Source organism: Musa acuminata, chromosome BXJ3-1 (genome assembly GCF_036884655.1).
Source record: "Musa acuminata AAA Group cultivar baxijiao chromosome BXJ3-1, Cavendish_Baxijiao_AAA, whole genome shotgun sequence".
NCBI classification, from domain to species: domain Eukaryota; kingdom Viridiplantae; phylum Streptophyta; class Magnoliopsida; order Zingiberales; family Musaceae; genus Musa; species Musa acuminata.
Genome location: NC_088349.1, coordinates 9313064 through 9332460, shown reverse-complemented (window position 1 = coordinate 9332460; position 19397 = coordinate 9313064). Strand labels below are relative to the sequence as shown.

The window sequence follows — 19397 nt, the reverse complement described above, 5'->3', positions numbered from 1 at the left end:
ACACTCCGTCCGCCGAGTACTTGAAAGGAGAAATGTCAGTCTCCATCTGTGAATGTTTATTTAGGCAGCTTACCAACGTCAGACTTCTTAGGAAAACTTCCTTCTGCGATTGGGCCATTTTTTAGACTCTCTTTAGGGCTTATATAGGCATAGATTCTCCTTCTTCTCCTTTGGATGTTTCGTTTTATTCTTTTTCTCAAGGCAGCTGAAGGCTTAAGCATTGATACTTTGAATCGTTTCAGAATAATGCATACAAAACTTGGGCTTGAGCTTTGTGGCTTGTGCAAAACACGTGACCTTATAACAAGAACATGCGGCTTAAAGAATGAACTACTGTTCGTGTTGGTATACAAGGAGAGAATCCAATCCTCCTTGTATCGATTGTGATTGTGAAGTTGGCTTTTCTGTGTCCTTTCGAGTGTTCCTTTGCTAACTATTGAAAGGTTGTGGATGTATTTTATTATTATTATTATTATTATTATTATTATTATTATTTATAGTTTGATGACTTGTATGAGCAATGAGGTGATGGATTGGTTTTATGAAAGTTTAGAGATGCTAAAGAGGAGAAGCAAGGAGAGAAATAGAGAGAATAAGTTCGAAGAGAGAAAAATAAAATTTCTCTTTAAATGCCTTATTAATCTCATTATAGCAAAACATATCCAGTTTTGTTTTGTTATATACTGATTTCCCTTTCAATTTCGCAAAGTAAGAGTCATTATATTGTTGGGATAAAAGAGTAAGAAAATGATAAAAATTAGTTGAAAAAAATATTTTTTAAAATAAAATTTTAAATTAAATATTAAACAAGAGAACAAATTAAAAAAAATATTTCTAAGTGCATAACTATCTCACTAGCTCATGTCACTCGTACTTAAATTAGATTCATAAATTATTCTCGTAATGATAATAAATTGATCACTTAGATAAAATTATTTAGAATATGATCAAAACTACTTAAGATACTATAACTGTTAGTAAATAAATATAATGTGGCTGATGAGTCAGGATGGCTAGGTCTGTGAGTCGATGTCATGAACTTTCTATAGGGTGAGTTGGATGATGAGGTGGTCATGCCCTTGGGAAGGAGTGTTGGTTGGCGTTGGTCGGGATCCAAGTCGACTAATAGCTCTCCGTTGTGCAATGGATGGAGTCCCCTGGGTTGAGACACTCGCTGCTCGCGGATGGTCGTTCGCCTATAAAAAATAGCTCTCGCCGAATGATCTCCAGCTTTGGCCCCTTCGACGAGCAAGTTAGTAATGGGATGGATTTTTTTTATATCTCTTCCCCCTCTGACCGGAGGCTGGCCAAGGGTTTTATACTATTGCATGGGGGTCGGTAGCGCATCAATTCAACATAGCCGCTGACCCTCGAGGGATGGGACGGTACTTTTGACCAGCCGTCGTCCCGAGACGTGCAGAGCAACGTCAAACGACACTGTCCCGAGTTCTCGGGAAGGGACATGTGGAACAACTTCTTGATACGATTTTGACTTGACATGTAGTGTCAGCTGTGACGTGTTCGGGGTCCAAAATATGTTGTATCAATAACTATATGAGATAATTATTTATGAATTAATTTTTAATATATACTTACACTATTATTTTTAAAGAAGTCTCAAAATTTCTACTATAGCAAGGGAGTTGTAATGAAAAAAAAAAAAGGGTATGGTACTCCAATTGTGGAGAGACCTAAGTAGAGTGGCCTGATAATAAAACGTTACCGAATGAAATTGGATAGAAGCCCTCAATCATATCAATATATCAGGACTCATATTATTGAACTTTCAGATAGCAAGATCCTGCTCTGTGTCCATAAAAGCCTTGCTTAGGTTTATCCCTGCTTGCAAACACATATAGTTTTACCTTAATATATTCCAGTTTACTAAACTTTGCAATGGAGAAGACTTAAAGATTCTTTATTTATTTATGGATTTCCCATAGAACAATGTTTTACTTTCTCTTGTACTTAGGGAAGGTTAAAGAAAACGTACAATTGCACTCACAACTTCAGTGCGGAATAAGCAGGATATATTTAGCCTTCTCAGATAGCAGCTTTATGAGGATTTGTTGAAGAATTTAGCATTTAATGCCAGCTTTGTTTATGAACTAATTTTAAAAAATTATTACAGGATTGATTACATTATTATAATTGATACGATATATTTTGGCCCAAGACACGTTAGGTCATAATCCATACTAATATACTGCTCAGCCTCGGGAGCCCCGAGATAGCGTCGCCCCCAAGACACACCAAGTCAGAATCCATACTAAGGCACTACTCGACCTTAGGAGCCCCGAAACAGCGCCACCCCTAAGACACGCCAAGTCAGAATCCGTATTAAGGCACTGCTCGGCACGTCTATCACGTCAACCTGTGTACGACTGACCCACGTACAGTAATATAAAGACCCGTAACCAGCATCTGGCCAGAGGGGAGAAAAAAATGAAGGGATCACTCGACTGACTTGCTCGTCGGAGGAGCTTTTTGATCCCAACGAGGGCCATTCTTGTAGGAAAACACGACCACCTCACGTAGACGAGCTGCCAACCACCCGAGAATTGCTGTCCAGTGCATGAAGGAGAGCAACCAACCGGCCTGGATTCTGACCAATGCCAACCAGCACCCCTTTATGAGGGCGTTGCCACCTCACGAAGACGAGCTGTCAACCACCTCGAAGAAGGAGAGACGTAGCTCGACATACACGATGCCTGGATCGGCACATCAAAGAACGTTGATCAACACCTCGTCGGGAGGGCCCGGTCGACCTCAGCATCCAGCTCAGCCGATAGAAACTCCCGATATCGACCCGTGAACCTAACCGTGCTGACTCATCAGCAACAATACTTTTAAAATACTATCAATTGTTTTAACAAAATCTATTAATGAAAAGTATTGAACCAGACTCTCCTAAGATATATAATTTTAAAGAAGAAGAGGTTATGATATTTTTACCTTGTTTTAAGTAGTTTATAGTAAAAAAAAATACTTTTGCGGCTTACATCTTTATAAGAAAAAGGGTTTATAGTCAAAAATACTTTTCATGATTTTGCACCATATTTTCGCTACCATTACAACATCAGAATATTTTATGGTTTTCACACATCATTCTAGTCTCACACATCCCGCCTGTTCTCACCAGCCACGAGCATTTGGAAGACGACGGCGATGCAGTAGTGGTATGGATGGACCCATGCACCCGTCCATCCTTCCTACATTCCCGCCACGAAGTGCGCCAAGCTTGAGCGCGTGAATATTTGAACACCGAGATGGTGGGGACCGCTCAAACTTTGACGTGACCGTGAATCAGTGGCAAGGTAGCTTTCAGCTTCTGCAGTAGTCGTAGACAGGTGCACGAGCTAGGAAAGAAGACCAAAACGATAAGCCAAGTAGCTTACTGTTGATTGCTTTTACATCGTGGAAGGCCGCGATGCACTCTGCCTCCCCCTTTCTCCCAGCAATATCAGCCGTCGATTCAGCCGTCGCAACGGAGATGTTCCACTCAGGTCCCGCGCTCTTCTCGTCTTTTGAATCCCAGCCAAAGCAGGTGCGAAGCTCCTCTCACCAAACAGGGCGTCCACAACCGTTTCGGGTTCCAAGTCTAACGTGGCATTTAACCCGCGTCTTGCCGTTCCAACGAACGCTCTTTTTCTCTCTCTCTCAAGTTAGAATGCCAGTGGTCTGTTCATGCTGTGGTTTCAGTACAACTTGCCAAATGCCATATCAGCGTGTCGGAAAGAACCACCGAATGCGAAAGAGAGAGAGAGAGAGAGAGAGAGAGAGAGAGAGATACTGGTGCTGTTTCTGATCTCTCTTGTCCGATCGCAAGCAGATTGGTCTGTAAAGGGCGGTAGACTGTTGAGGCGGTGTTGGTAATAGGAAGAGGAGTAAAGAAAATTAACTCAAAACAAGAGGAGAGGGAGAGAAGGGATGGTAGGGCGGTGGCGGTCGAGCGCGGCGGCGGCGGCGGGGTGGGTGGTGGCGGTGGCGCTGGTGTGGGCCACGGCGCTGATGCTCCCGAGCTCCGCCGGCGATCCCTTCGCTTACTTCGATTGGGATGTCTCCTACATCACCGCTTCCCCTCTCGGCGTCCCCCAGAAGGTGACTTCCCTCGTTTTCATCTACAAAGCTAGTCGATCCGAAGAAGGAAATGGGTGATGCTTGTTCATTTCTTTCTTTGGCATGTGGGATCGAATCGGCGTCCTTTCGTAGTTTTCTTGGTCGGTTCTAGGAGAAGATTCACAGGTGATTCGTAGGGCTTATAAGTTACCATCGATTTGATTTATGGCAGGTGATCGCGATCGCGAAGCAGTTTCCCGGCCCCATTATGAACGTTACCACCAACTGGAATGTGGTCGTTAACGTACTCAACAGCTTGGATGAGCCTGTCCTCCTGACCTGGTATCTTTCCTGCTTCTCGTTCTTGAACTTCTTCCCCTGTATCCTTTGCTGGATTGAGGGTTTGTGTTCGAGGTTTCGGAGTTTGGCATTCTTTGGAAGGTATGGTGTTTGGTTTCTTGATGTTCAGTCGGTGTTTCCAGGGACGGAATCCAGCACCGGAAGAACTGCTGGCAGGATGGGGTGATGGGCACCAACTGCCCTATCCCCCCGGGCTGGAACTGGACCTTCCAGTTCCAGGTGAAGGACCAGATCGGCAGCTTCTTCTACTTCCCCTCCCTCGGCCTCCAGCGAGCTGCTGGTGGCTATGGTGGGATCACTGTCAACAACCGTGAAGTCATCGCCGTGCCATTTGGGAAGCCAGATGGGGACATCACCCTCTTTATCGGGGATTGGTACATCAAGAACCACACGGTTGGTGGATTTCTCAACTCCCTTCTGTCTGTTTGTGGGTAAGCATGCCATCCGTATGACCTTGGTGGGATCCTGTTTGCAGGACCTGAGGAAGGCGCTCGATGATGGGAAGGACCTCGGAATGCCTGATGGAGTTCTGATGAATGGGAAGGGGCCGTATCGTTATAATACTACGCTTGTTCCTGATGGGATTGATTATGAAACCATCAACATAGAACCGGGTAATTAGTTGTGCTATTATGCCCAATTCACAAGTTTTAAACATTGGGTAAATAAATTCAAGTCAGGTCCTCCCTCACTTGTGATTTCCCTGAAGGATATTGTTCCACTCCTATGCATTAGCCGCTCACAAGTTAGGTCTGTTGTAATAGGAGGCAAATTAGAAATATACAAAGCTAATCTAAAGAGAATAATATCATGTCGAGGTGTTGGCTTTAATCTTTTAAGGGGTCAATTTGAACCAGATTAGCTTCCATGCTGACATTATGAGTAGATGCCCTGACCCCCAGATCATGTTGGAGAATCCTTGTGGGCTAAAAGCTTCTATCTTCCAAGAAAAAAAAGTTCTTAGATCTTTTTTTAATTTATCAGTGCACATTAAAAAGCTATATCTTTGTGATGGTGACTAAGTATTTTGTTTAAATTGTAGCGGAGAGAAATTAGATTGTTCAAAATCAGACAATGTTTTATGGACACAATATCCAACTTGAGCTACCATAAACTGCTTATTATAGATGAAAAGTAATGCTGGTTATCTAAATGGAGAAAAGTTATCTAGGTGAAATATTTCTTTTTCATACAAGGCTAGATAGGGAGCTTCCATCCCAGAGCTACTGGTAGCATCATTTTCAATACAATGCTAGAAACTAGTTCTCTTGCTATCTGAAAAGTGAGCTCAATTTTCAAGTTTATTGGCCCATAATTGATTTTATTTTTTATCTTCTCATCAGTAGATTCTTATTTTTTTTGCATTAACTTGTTCTGACATCTAGAGATTTGTTTCCTTGAAACAGGCAAAACATATCGCTTCCGTGTTCACAATGTTGGCATCTCAACTAGCTTGAACTTCAGAATTCAAAATCACAACCTTCTTCTTGTGGAGACAGAAGCATCATACACTGTGCAACAGAATTATACCAACCTCGATATCCATGTTGGTCAGTCATACTCCTTCTTGGTTACCATGGATCAGAATGCAAGCAGTGACTACTACATTGTAGCAAGTGCTAGGTTCCTAAATGAGTCACTATGGAGTAGAGTTACTGGTGTTGCCATTTTGCACTACTCAAATTCCAAAGGCATGGCATCTGGTCCTCTTCCTGATTCCCCTAACGATTTCTATGATAAGACCTTTTCGATGAACCAAGCCAGATCTATCAGGTCTGTATTTCATTTCTATGAAACACCAGCTTTCAGTATTCTTGCCTTATGATTCTTTTCTTAATCTGCTTTTGTGAACTAATTTTGTTTCTGGATGTGCAATTAGAGCCCATATGTTCCTTGTATGATATTTTCTTGGATTTTTTTATATTAGAATTTCTAAAGTATATCATTTATTCTCTTGACTCTTGAGAATTTCTTGCTAGTTGTTTGTTTAATTGGTTTCAAAATGAACCTACTGATGCTTTATATTTTCCTGAAGTTATGAAACTACTTTTTGGTTGTTACTATCATCGACTTTCTTATTGTAGCTTGTTAACTGCAAAAATCCTTTCAGGATGAATGTAAGTGCTGGTGCTGCACGTCCTAATCCTCAAGGATCATTTAGATATGGTTCGATTGATGTGACCCAGGTGTATGTTTTGAGAAATATGCCTCCTGTGATCATCAATGGAAAACGCAGGGCTACACTAAATGGTATATCATATTCTCCTCCTGTTACTCCTCTAAGGCTTGCTGATGAGTACAACAAGCAGGGAGTTTATACACTTGATTTCCCCATTAGACCACTCAATAGACCACCTCAACTTGGAACGTCTGTGATCAATGGCACGTACAAGGGTTTCATGGAAATTATATTCCAAAACAATGATACTATGGTTCAGACATACCACATGGATGGATATGCATTCTTTGTAGTGGGGTATGGACCACATTTTAGTGTTTCATAGTAGATGTAGGAAACTGTAGTAATTCCGTTTATCTTTTCTACATATAAAATTTGTTTTTTTGGTTAATCACAGGATGGATTATGGTGAGTGGACAGAGAACAGTAGGGGTACATACAACAAGTGGGATGGTGTTTCTCGCTGCACAACACAGGTATCTGCCATTCAACTTTCACATTCACCTATGCACTGATATGCCCATAGTTCATATTGATGACATTAAAGTTGGTCAGTGTTAAATGTCTGTCCTCGTAACTAATGAAGTGGTGCATGTATTCAATTCCTTCACTTGTGTTCTTAAGTTTTCTTGCATTGACATGGCAAGAGATATTTCATGTCTAATGTGATTGGTTTTTCCAAAGATGCTTGAGTTTTATGTTTTTGTTGTGCCTATCTCTGTGACATTAATGTTAATTCCTTATTATAGTATGATGATCTGTGTACTGAAGCAAGCCCAAGTTCAGGCCTAAACTTGAGTGCATAACATTCTGAATTATCTCTTCCATACAATTTTATAAATGTGATCAAATGATCATATGATCTGAATTTTCCTTTTATTGTTCAAGCTTCTATTTATGGGGTGCCATCGACTTTATTGTAGAAAACTACTAATATTTGTGCATTGCTTCATCTTCTAATTACTTATTACTTCATGCTGATAGATAGTTTATTATGATTGATAAGTTCTCTTCCGTTTTTGATTATTTTTAATGTGCTGATATGTCTTTTTGGCCAATGCTATAAAAGAATATACTTCAGTTCAGATCTCTGTAGCCGATAACTTGTGGTGACCCTCTGCCTTAGGAGAGAGTTCAGATTTTGTGCACCAATGTTTTCCTTTTTATTGATGTCTTCCAACATAACCTTTGAATAAGGTATATAACCATCTCAATGCCATTCAAAAAGAAATATTCTTCTCGAGCGTCCTCATCTGATCCTGTCACAATGCTTGTGGCACACCTTTCAGCTGGACGAAAGTTCTCAAGTCATTTTATCCATGAAAATCTGTTCTTAGCAGTGGCTCGTGTATCTCAAAATTTGGAATCCTCTTCTCAATTACTAAGTCACGTCATACTAATTCACTGCTGATGATGTTTTCCTTTGAGACATTAATGTACCCTTTTTCATTTTTAGGTTTTCCCAGGGGCATGGACTGCTGTCCTAGTCTCACTGGATAGTGTAGGTTTTTGGAATGTACGAGTGGAGAATCTTGATACATGGTACCTTGGCCAGGAGGTGTATGTAAGAGTCGTCAATCCTGAAGACAATTCAAACAGGACAGAGTTGCCAATGCCAGATAGTGTCCTCTATTGCGGTCTCCTCAAAGATAAGCAGAAGTATGGTTTGATTATTCATGACACCTTATTTTGTTCTAAACCTGAAATAATATTCTCAAAGTGCTGTATTCTTCATTTCTTGTCCTTCCTCAGAGTTTGATATCTGTGTTAATTTGCACATTTGCAGGCAGCAGATTCCTCATGGCTCTCAAACTTCATCTTTTTTCATCACATATGTAAGGGGCATGCTGCTTTCATCAATGATGATTTTGGCTTCAGTTGCCATTTTCCCATAATTAGTTGAGGTTAGACCGTAAGTGTGTTTGATAGGGGGCATTTTTAACCCCTTTGAGCAGCGTGACTTGTTTTAAGTAACTTAGGAGAGTCGAGGTTCTTAGGTCTGCAAATCATGTCAATTTGATGTTAAATTATTGTGCTTCTTATGATCTCCATGCTTCTTTTGTGATCATTCATTTAGCCATCGAAAATTACTGATCATTTGTCAATGCAACTTTCAGTTCTTGTTCAAGTTCTTGCCGGTGAGGCATGGTTTATCCGCATGGTTGTTTAATGCTTGATCAAATTGTTTCAGTTATTGTAAAAACTTGCTCTTGAACAAGATAGTATACTTGGTCATCTAGCAAGTTTTTTATGCTCTCCTCTTTCTGATACCAATGAAGATTCACTTTATGAATTCACAGCTTAGTTGGACGAATTAAGCCTGTTGTTTTTTTATGATACTATATGCATACATCAGCATCTCCAACAGCATGACATTTAGCGCACTGCCTACCCTTGTGATGCAAAAACTGATGGCTGATTCTGTTAGCAGAAATGATTTGCGCGAGTCCGTGACGGTGCATTGCTGCCATCGGGCACCAATTCTTTTAGATTCAGCGGTTGTTTCATGTATCATTCATTTTGGATGTTGACACTGACTTGCAGGCACAAGCAAAAAGCTTATTCTATATATTCGTTTTGAGTGCATGGACTCTCGTGGATTCCAGTTGTCCTCAGGTTGACGGGTGTAAGTATTTGGAACACTCCAAATCAATCTTTGGACGCCATTTTCCGTATGATCGCAATAGCTTAAACAAAATAACTTATCTCAAATGGAACATGGATGGTCTTCTTATTGGACTTCCGGGTCTCGAGCTATTTGGTGGTAAAGTAGTATAGCCTTTGATTGTTGCACGGATGCTCCAATCTGTTGAAACAAGTCTTGTGATCCTCAGGTTGTCTTGCTCAGTCATGCCACTTTTCCGAGTTGCAGTAGTTTTTCGTGTGGCTTCAGCAAGCCTTGCACGTACTGTTATGGAGATAATTTGGTCTCTGTTCATGCTTCCAGAATCCAAAGGTGATCGACTTCGGTGGAATTCTACCGCACTCAATGATGCACTGCTGATGGGATGCTCCAGACGGACCGTAACCGAAGCGGCATCCGATGAGGGACGGGAAACCAAAGTTTTCGTCAGACGCACCCGGTGGATGCCGACTGCAACCCTTTGGCCTTGGCAGCTTTAGCATCGGACGGCGGAGATGTAGCTATGGAAGGATCCGATTCGGAGTAACCGCTGGAGTGGAATTAGTGAAAGGTCAGGGTGGACGAAAACGCATCCAAAGCCAACCTTCCACCCAATATTTATTTATTTACTGATTTTTCTTTCGTCAGCTTCAGTTTATGACTTGCATTACAAGGCAATCATTCCTGTCTATCAGCACGATCGAACCGCTCCTGTAGCTTTCTCTTGGGGCCCGATCGAGTAGACGGCTGTGATGTATGCAACTAAAAACCCAGTAGGAGCCGACCCGCTCGTGGAGACATTATAACGCCCAGCTCATATGTCTTGTCTTTTTAGGCTCCCCTCATGGATCGGATACACCTGTCTTGGCCGAGCCAGCAAAGAGGAAAGGAAACGCCTTCTTCGCCAGTTATCGCGGCCCTCACCGCTGCGTGGGATGTGGAACCTTCCTTGTCTTTACTGTTTGGTATATTGGGAGATACAGTGTTCCACATGACATTGCCACCTACCCTCGATCTCACACCAAGTTTTGTTTCTTTATTGTAGCAGAAACCCCACCCCTGCTTTCCTCCTACCTCCATCCTTCGGTCTCCTCCGACTGCGACGAGTAGCTAGGGCTCGCCGATTCGATTCCTACTCAGTGTCGAAAGGTAAAACCCTCTTGGAAACTCCTCTTCGATCGCCGAGTTGATTTCGTACCCAGCTACTTATCTCGCTGTCTTCCCGTTGGTCTGATCTGCCCTTTTGGGTTGTCGGAGATTTTGCCTTTCCTTGATTCGGTTTCATGGTTCTTGGGATCGTTACGTCGGTTTGTTCCCCTTCTTGTTTTGGGAGATTCGGCCTTTTTTTTGGGTCGGTTTTCTTTGATCGATCTTTCTTGCTTTTGGTACTTCGGTTTGACCCGGCCTCTTTGGATGTCGGAGATCTTGCGCGCCTTGTTCGGTTTTCTTTGATCGATCTTCTTTTTCTTTTCTGCCGTCGATTAGACCGTCCTTTTGGGTTCTCGGAGATTTTGCTTGTTCTTGGTTCGGTTTTATTTGATCCATTATTTTCGCTATCGTTTTGCTAGTCTGTTAGGAGTTTTTCTCTTCTCGGTTCTCTCTTGTTTGACGATCAGTGAGTCAAAGCGAATTCTCAGCGGTGAGGAGATCTAGCGAAGACGGTAACTGTTGTCTAGACTAAAAGAATAGTCCCACATTGCTAAATCCTAAATGTTGAAAAAATCAGGTGCCACATATTGAGTCTGATCCAAAAGTTGTCGAGTTTAAGTTTTTGGATCGAATTGGTGCATAGTCTCATGTAAAGTAGAGAGATATTCGGGATCTATTCTATTTAGTTGGGCACTAAGAAGTAGTTCGTCACACTTTCCGACAAATGTTGTTCTGTTGTCCTAAGGCTGCCTTGAATTAACTAGTGATGTCTCCCTGATAGAATTCAATGGAAAGAGATGATCCATGAGATCAACTCAAAGGAATCAAAATTTGTTGCATGAGCTTAAGTCCATAGCCTTGAAAGAAATAACACTGCAGATTTGTAAGAATACTTTGGATTCTCTGTGCATTTGTTTCTTGTTTCCTTCTGTTGCATCACTTTTTCTTGCATGATTATTGGGCATGGTAGATAAGTTATTTTCCCATAAGCTTGCATTTACTCATTTCAGTATTCACCTTAACATAGAGCATTAGAGCTTCTTTTTTTCCCTTTGGAAAGAATTAGTACTGTTTTGTGTTTGATATAAGTATTCACCTTAACATAGAGTTTTTTCCTTTGTAAAGAGTTAGTACTGTTTTGTGTTTAGTATAATTTAAAATAGTTTCCATGTAAGGTTGTATTGTATGAGTTCTTCAACCTTCCTTTATAATATTCAATTCAACTGCATACAAGTCTTATTCCTCATCCAAGATCATGAGGCCATGTATTGTTTTCTATTTTATTGCTGCATTTGAAAAGGTTGTCAATGGTTCCTCCATTTAACGTAATCATTTGATCAGGTAGCTCAATCTAGTTATCAATAATAATAAGGCTGTGGTTCAAACAATTTCTCACAGGTTTAATCTAAACAATGGCTGACACTGACGACATTCAGCCTCTTGTGTGTGATAATGGAACAGGAATGGTGAAGGTCAGTGTTTATCTTTAAATGTGATACTATCATTTGTATCAAAAATCATTTGTAATGCATAAATATAAAACCTTCTCTCATCTTTTTGTGATAGGCTGGCTTTGCTGGAGATGATGCTCCTAGGGCTGTTTTCCCAAGTATTGTTGGTCGACCTCGACATACTGGTGTGATGGTCGGAATGGGTCAAAAAGATGCATATGTAGGTGATGAGGCCCAATCCAAGAGGGGTATATTGACTCTAAAATACCCCATTGAACATGGAATTGTTAGTAACTGGGATGACATGGAGAAGATATGGCATCATACCTTCTTCAATGAGCTTCGCGTAGCACCAGAAGAACATCCAATTCTTCTCACAGAGGCCCCTCTTAATCCCAAAGCGAACAGGGAGAAGATGACACAAATTATGTTCGAGAGTTTTGATGTCCCTGCCATGTACGTTGCTATCCAGGCTGTCCTCTCCCTTTATGCTAGCGGACGTACCACAGGTAATTTTACACTTGAGTTCTTTATGAGATCCATGTAATCATTTCTTTATATAATTTTGTTGCTTTTTATTCAAGATACAGATTTGTGGGACTTAATTATTTGAATTATGTTTGTGCATTTCTTCCGTCATGTACGTAAGTACAAGTAACCACCAGCATGGAAAGAATTTACAGACTTGCAACAATAAGAAGCCCTAGAAAGGATATAGGAATATCATTCATTAAGATATGGATAAAGATGTGTACAGTTGTTCATTTTTCTATTTTTTATGTTGGTATCCTTCTATTTGATATTGGAACATGATACTTGATAGTCTTTCTAGCATTTAGAGGTTCTCATTTAGGTATGCTAGCTGTCTAGCTTGTTCTTCCGTTTACTTCTAGTACAGGATCCCGTGATTCTTCTTCTTTAGTATGAATACTTGGCTCCATAGTGGATTCCTTTTTAACTTTCTTAAAATTTGCTTTAACTATTATGCCTTCAAAAAGGGACAAATGTCAGTGATAATTAGAATAATAGTTGGATCATTGAAAGTTCATATCAAGCATGTAAAATATATATTTTGAAATTGTATCACTGTTTTGGAATGTGATAATGCAAGAAGATACACATGAGGTCTAACAAACATGATGCTTTCTGACCTTAGGTATCGTGTTGGATTCTGGAGATGGGGTCAGCCATACAGTGCCAATCTACGAGGGATATGCACTTCCACATGCTATCCTACGTCTTGACCTTGCTGGAAGAGACCTGACAGATTCCCTCATGAAGATTCTAACAGAGAGAGGATACTCCTTCACAACCAGTGCTGAGCGGGAAATTGTTCGTGACATCAAGGAGAAGCTTGCTTACGTGGCACTTGACTATGAGCAAGAGCTTGAGGCTGCTAGGACTAGCTCAACAGTCGAGAAGAGCTATGAGCTACCTGATGGGCAGGTCATCACAATCGGGGCAGAGCGCTTCAGATGCCCAGAGGTTCTCTTCCAGCCATCACTCATTGGTATGGAGTCAGCAGGTATCCATGAGACTACATACAACTCCATCATGAAGTGTGATGTCGATATCAGGAGGGATTTGTATGGAAACATTGTGCTCAGTGGTGGGTCGACTATGTTTCCTGGCATCGCTGACCGCATGAGCAAGGAAATCACTGCATTAGCCCCTAGCAGCATGAAGATAAAGGTTGTGGCTCCACCTGAGAGAAAATACAGTGTCTGGATTGGTGGATCCATCTTGGCCTCGCTGAGCACATTTCAGCAGGTAAGGGTTAAATTTAGTTAGTAGTTCTTTTTTCAATGACTAGTAAAAGTCTTATAAGATGCTTTGTCTTCATTACAGATGTGGATTTCGAAAGCAGAGTATGAGGAGTCCGGCCCTGCCATTGTGCACAGGAAGTGTTTTTAGATGCTCCGTTGATTTTATGCTATGCTTTCATACGGTTCAGTGTGAGACTTAACTCAGTCGATGGTTTTGTTATGTTGAAGTCCTTTTAATATTTCGATGGTAATTTCTGTTTTATGGTTGCATTTGGACTCTTTTTAGTATAATATATCAGATACGCGTCCTTGTAATGTCAGTTGGGATGATTTGAAGACTTGGATTGTTGTTTCAATTGGCATCATGAATGGGTTGGTCTATGTGGAGATAACTTTATATTCAATTTTGTTGTCGATGAATTTCTTATGATGCTTTATATTTGCTAAATTGACGATTAGAGGTTCCACGAAATCTGATAAAAATATTCAATATTCATCATTACATACATTCATAAATATATATCTTTTAAATCCAAATCTATAGTCAACCTGATCCGCCTACAGGATGTGATTTCTCCATTCAACCTTTAGAGGCTAGTCATGTTTTACGTTTTGATATACTGGACAGTTTAGGAAATGATTTGTATAAAACATTAATGCAACTGAGATTTTTTTTTTTAAATGTCGATGTGAATGTATGAAGTTATTAAGAAAAAAATTGGGGTACTCTTGACTTTGTTAAACATATTAGGTGTTGAATGATACAATAATGTTCATATAGTTGACTTTGAATGGTTGGAGTATTCTGAATTGCAACGTTACCATTGTTGTTATGTGGCGGTCATCGGTTACGTCTAACATCAATTGTAGCTTTTGTCTCCTGCTATTAACTTGGTCATAGGTGTTGGATTGTTGAATGGTTGAAGAGTTTGATGTATTGCTCTTTAGAGAACGCAAACATCAAGTACTCCTCTCTGGGCGTGGGTGATCCAGGATCATCGAGTAATTTTTATTATACATCATCTTTACGGGAAAACAACTACTTAGAGAGAGTGATTTTTTTATGTCACACGCATTAAATATTTTGAAGCTTTTTAGCATAATCTAGTTTCCATGGAAATACCATTTCTCCCTCCATGTTATAAAATTATTCGGTTTGCATTTGTAATAAAGGTGCGAAGGATCAGGTCACGAGTTTAGGGGAGGGTGACTTGCCCTCAAAATAAGCACATGAAAGAAGTTGACGACCATCAATAATTATTTTCATTTATTTTTCTACACCTAGGAAATGAAATATGAGATAATGAGTTTATTAGGGGAAGATGTCAGTGGTCACCTAACGTGGTTCTGACCTATGTGCACAAGAATGTCCAAAGTGTAACTAAGGTGTCTTCGAGATGAAAATGTCGAGCTCTCGAGGCATCACTTATAAAGTAAAGAGGGAGTTAATTCTCGATACATCCACCTCAAGCAAAAGGAGAGGTTGGTGCCCAACCTACCTATCTCGGACAAAGAGGGGGTCAACGCTCGACCTCTCCACCTTAGGCAAAGGGGGAGGTCAACACCTAACTTACTCACCTCAGGTAGAGAGAAGGTTGATGACTAGTCTATCCACCTCGGGCAAAGAGGGGGTCAACACCCGACCTCAACACCCCGAGCAAAGGGAGAGATTGGTGCCCGACCTACCCACCTCGGGTGGAGAGCGAGTCAACGTCCAATCTCTCCACCTCAGGTTAGCCTCAAGAAGGTTGGGTTTTCCTGACCTATGTGTCTTAAACAAGCCTCACATTAGTTGGGTCAGGCTTTTCTGACTTGATTTGACTTGTGTTTTTGAGTGATCTCTTCAGGTGGGTTGGGATTTTCCAACCAGCATATCTCAGGCACCTCTTCCTTTGTGTCTCCTATGATGGCGAGCTTCTTCTCACTTGAGTCGGGTTTTCTTAGCTCACATACCACAGGCTTCTTCTCATAAAAGTCAAGTTTTTCTTACTCATGTGCCTTAGATACATTTTGTTTTGTGCCTCTCGTCATGATGGATTTGTTTTCATGTGAGTCGGGTTTTTTCAGCTCATATATCATGAGCACATTTTACCTTATACCTCCTATCATTGGTAATTTATTCCCATGTAGGTTGGGTTTTCTCGACTAGCATACCTTAGGCACCTCTTTCTTTGTGCCTCTCAATATGGTATCTTCTTCTCATAAGAGTCAAGATTTTTTTGCTCACACATCTCAAGCTTTTTCTCATGAGAGTCGAGTTTTCTTGACTTATGTGTCAAAGACATATTTTACCTTATGCCTCTTGTCATTGTGAGTTTTTTTTCACATGAGTTGGGTTTTTCCAACTCACGTACCTCAGGCACATTTTGTCTTATGCTTTGGCCATAACGAGTTTCTTCTCACATTGGTTGGGTTTTTCTAACTCGTATATCGAGCACATTTTACCTTATACCTCCCATGATGATGGGTTTCTTCTCGTGTAGTCTTAAGTTTTTTGACTCATGATAGATTTTTTTTATGCTTTTCGAGATAGTCTTTGCATATTGGGCGTCCTTATACATTCCAAGATATCCTTTTATTAATTAATATCTCTTCGGATTCGACCTGAAAGGATAGTTATCTTCAATATGGGAGGTGAGAGATTGACCCCCTCTCTATAAATCCTCCTTAGCCATGGAGGTGAGGCTCATTCTTTCATTTGAGCATCCATGATCTATTTTAGGATCTTCTTTTTCTTAGCTTTGGTCCTCCTCTCTAAGGTAAGTTGGCCATTGGTTCTCTTTTTGAAGGCAGGTTGGTTCCTAGGAGTCTCGACCTTCAAGCATATTAGCTTTTTAGCACCTCGACTTTCCAACAACTCGACCCCGAAGAATTTCTTTTGCCTCTATAGGTTGGGATGTTATTCTTTTTTCGTACAAGCCCCTCTCGATCCCACAACCATTGAATAACCGAGGAGATTAGTGCTCCATCCTCGAATAGCCAAGAGATAGAGGAAATTCTGACCTCCCCTTCATCGGAAGAGTCTATCTTAAAGAGAAGGAAAGTTGGTTCCTTTTCAAGTATAACGATAGCTTCTTTGGCTTCTCTACCGCTTGTTCATGAGCCATCACCCAAAGTATCAACCCTGATCTAGTTCGACCATCCTTCCACCATTAGCCAGCTAATGAAGAATAAAGGTGTGAAGAAGGTGACTTATCCTTGATGGGTCAAGGAACCCAAGGTAAAGCATATTACCGAAGAGGAACTGAACGATGTGCCTCCTACCCCCGAGGCACTAGAATTTTAAGAGGATCTCTAAAACTCAAGTTCTTCCTTGAGTAGAAGAGGACAGGGACAAATGCCAGTATTTGATGTGTGTAAGGGCAAGTCTTTGCCTTTAGATAGTCAACTTACATGATCTAATTCCAGACACGTCATTACAGTCAAGATGGGAGGGTTTATAAGAAGGATAAAAAATATGGAGTAATGTCGAAGCTACAAAGCAATACTATTAAGGGTCCCCACTTCAGGATAGCAAAGTAGCTTTATCGCTCTCCCTTAGAGTTTTTGCTTAATGCAAACTACCATAATGAGGTCTTGGTAAGTTAAGGGTGTTGGATTGCCCCTTTAGTACTTTATTATTATATCATGGCTAACTCCTTATCTTTGACTTGCAGGATTATCATGACGCCATGATCCTTCTTGTTCGCATGTGGGTGGTTGGCTCCCTTATTAATCAGTAATCTTTTATGGTCGATAATCTTCACGAAGAGATAGAGGAGCTAAAAAGGGAGAGGAGAGACTTGACACTTATCGTCGAAGCAAAGGCTCGGAGAGCTAAGCTAGTGAGGTTGCTAGAAGAGGTTAAATAGTTGAAGATGGTCTATAGCAACAACCGCAACATGAAAGATAAGCCGTTGTGACTTACTCGGGAGATGAACTTAATGATGACCTACAACTTTAAACTTGTTAATGGAAGACAAGCTAGGTGACTTATCCCTCACCCACTTGTTGAGTAAGTGGGTGAGAGATATTTTTTTTATCAACATAAACGATAAGGATGAAGATAGATTATAACTATTTACTTTGGATCCATGCCCACTAGTAATATTGCTTTATCTCTTCTTCCGACTTAAATGTCACACGAAAAATAAGTATTAGATGATGATTAATCAATGAAACTCTTCGTATCAAAATCTACTACATAAAATGTTAAAACATAAATATGAATATAGAAAATCATCTTTGTTTATGGGCTTACCTTTGGTAGATTAAAATTTTATTATAATTTTTAATTTTATTTCATTCGGGTGTTTGATTTGCAAAGATAATAATGAGCAGCTAATTCTACAAAATTGTGGAATTATATTAGTAACATAAAAAGCACCTTCATATTAACCATCTCCCACAATATTTTCTTCTTATCTTCTGCACACAACTAAATTACATGTACACACGCCGATCTGCGAGTACATAAAATAGTATTACTGTATCTTATAAATATGGACTTAGACAGAGGCAGTCTCCGTTCCAAAAGCAAGTCCGAAGAGCCTCAGTACACCATAGCACGCGGCCATGGCCATCCAACCTCCAACCAGCACCCTAATGGAAGACTTCCGAAGGCTCGCTCCGCCTAACAGCGCCCCGGCTGCTCCGAATCCCGCCAATCCCAAGCTCGTCACCGCACACACCACCGCGATCCTGATCCCCCAAGGCTTCACGAAGCCGCCCGCCAGCAGAGGCAGAAGCGCTCCCGCCCCGAAAGCCAAGGCCGAAGCCGCTGCCGCCTGGAACGGGCTCGGCAGCCTCCGTCTCTTCTCCTCGCTCGTCTCTTCCACCCCTTTCACTTCCTCCTCCCTCTTCATCTGAGCCACCTCGATGTCATACTGGGCGTAGACCGACACGAACTCGCCGATGGCCATGCTGCATGCGCCGGCTACCAGTCCGGCCAGACCGGACATGAGCATGGCCTTGGACGCCTGGTTCACGGCGCCGACGCCTATCATGAGGGAGGCGACCGAGACCAGGCCATCGTTGGCTCCCAGGACGGCGGCACGGAGCCATTGTCCTCTTCTGGTGTAGTCGATGGACTCCGGCTGTGTTTCCGTCGCAGGTGGAGTGATTATACGAATGGAGTGATGCACTCCCTCCTCGTTGTGACTCAGAGAAGGAGAGTAAGTTGCATGGACTTGGGAGGAGATCGTAGAGGCCATCGTTTAATTCTCCTTCCCGGAGAGATATAGAGAGAGCTAAGAAGAAGAAGAAGAAGGTGTGGGGAGTGTGGAAGGCACACGCAGAAGAGGGTCCATATATAGAATAGGAACACTGCTTGCGTGATGGGTCGGGGGTGGGGTGGAGTATACATGTGGGGGAGTTATTCTCGCAAACGCCGCGTGGGAAGGGACGAAAGCGAGGAGAGTTAAAGAAACGGTGAGGAGTCATCACCACCGAACGACCTGAGTTCTTTATCAAGTGGCGCTTTCGCCCACCGGAGGGAGGTGAGACTTGCGGCTGCTGCCATCCAATGAGCTTCATGCGCGAAGAGAATCCACCGAGAGGAAACCTTCACATATAAACAGGTAAAGCTTCTCTATTGGCTATCAGTTAACTCCTTCGGCTAACCATAGATTATACGACGCGTGCTTTGCACGTTACTCCCTCTCTCTGATCTCTAATCGAAGTCATAAACATGCATGGATTCTTAGTAACGATGAGAAATATCGGAATAAACACAGATTAAATACTTAGTAAAAGAAAATATTTGAAGAAAGTAAACATGGAGAAGAGTAAGAACAATAAAGATGAGATTTGAACTCATGACATGATCTTAA

General features: G+C 41.4%; 3 protein-coding genes across 3 annotated transcripts; 2 read left to right on the top strand and 1 right to left on the bottom strand.

Annotated features, from left to right (window-relative positions):
* Positions 1-3701: 3701 nt before the first annotated feature.
* LOC135587016 (monocopper oxidase-like protein SKU5) lies at positions 3702-8747 on the top strand. Its single transcript, XM_065135212.1, has 9 exons — positions 3702-4101; positions 4292-4401; positions 4542-4812; positions 4895-5033; positions 5826-6192; positions 6530-6895; positions 6996-7074; positions 8055-8257; positions 8385-8747. The coding sequence occupies exons 1-9, from the start codon at positions 3931-3933 to the stop codon at positions 8491-8493; spliced, it is 1815 nt and encodes a 604-aa protein (XP_064991284.1). The 5' UTR covers positions 3702-3930; the 3' UTR covers positions 8494-8747.
* Positions 8748-10241: 1494 nt separating this feature from the next.
* LOC135629512 (actin-2-like) lies at positions 10242-13991 on the top strand. Its single transcript, XM_065136984.1, has 5 exons — positions 10242-10370; positions 11769-11842; positions 11937-12330; positions 12978-13591; positions 13670-13991. The coding sequence occupies exons 2-5, from the start codon at positions 11783-11785 to the stop codon at positions 13733-13735; spliced, it is 1134 nt and encodes a 377-aa protein (XP_064993056.1). The 5' UTR covers positions 10242-10370; positions 11769-11782; the 3' UTR covers positions 13736-13991.
* A 3969-nt stretch (positions 13992-17960) lies between these two features.
* Positions 17961-18818, bottom strand: LOC135628996 (vacuolar iron transporter homolog 2-like). Its single transcript, XM_065136066.1, has one exon. The coding sequence runs from the start codon at positions 18777-18779 to the stop codon at positions 18075-18077; it is 705 nt and encodes a 234-aa protein (XP_064992138.1). The 5' UTR covers positions 18780-18818; the 3' UTR covers positions 17961-18074.
* Positions 18819-19397: the final 579 nt, after the last annotated feature.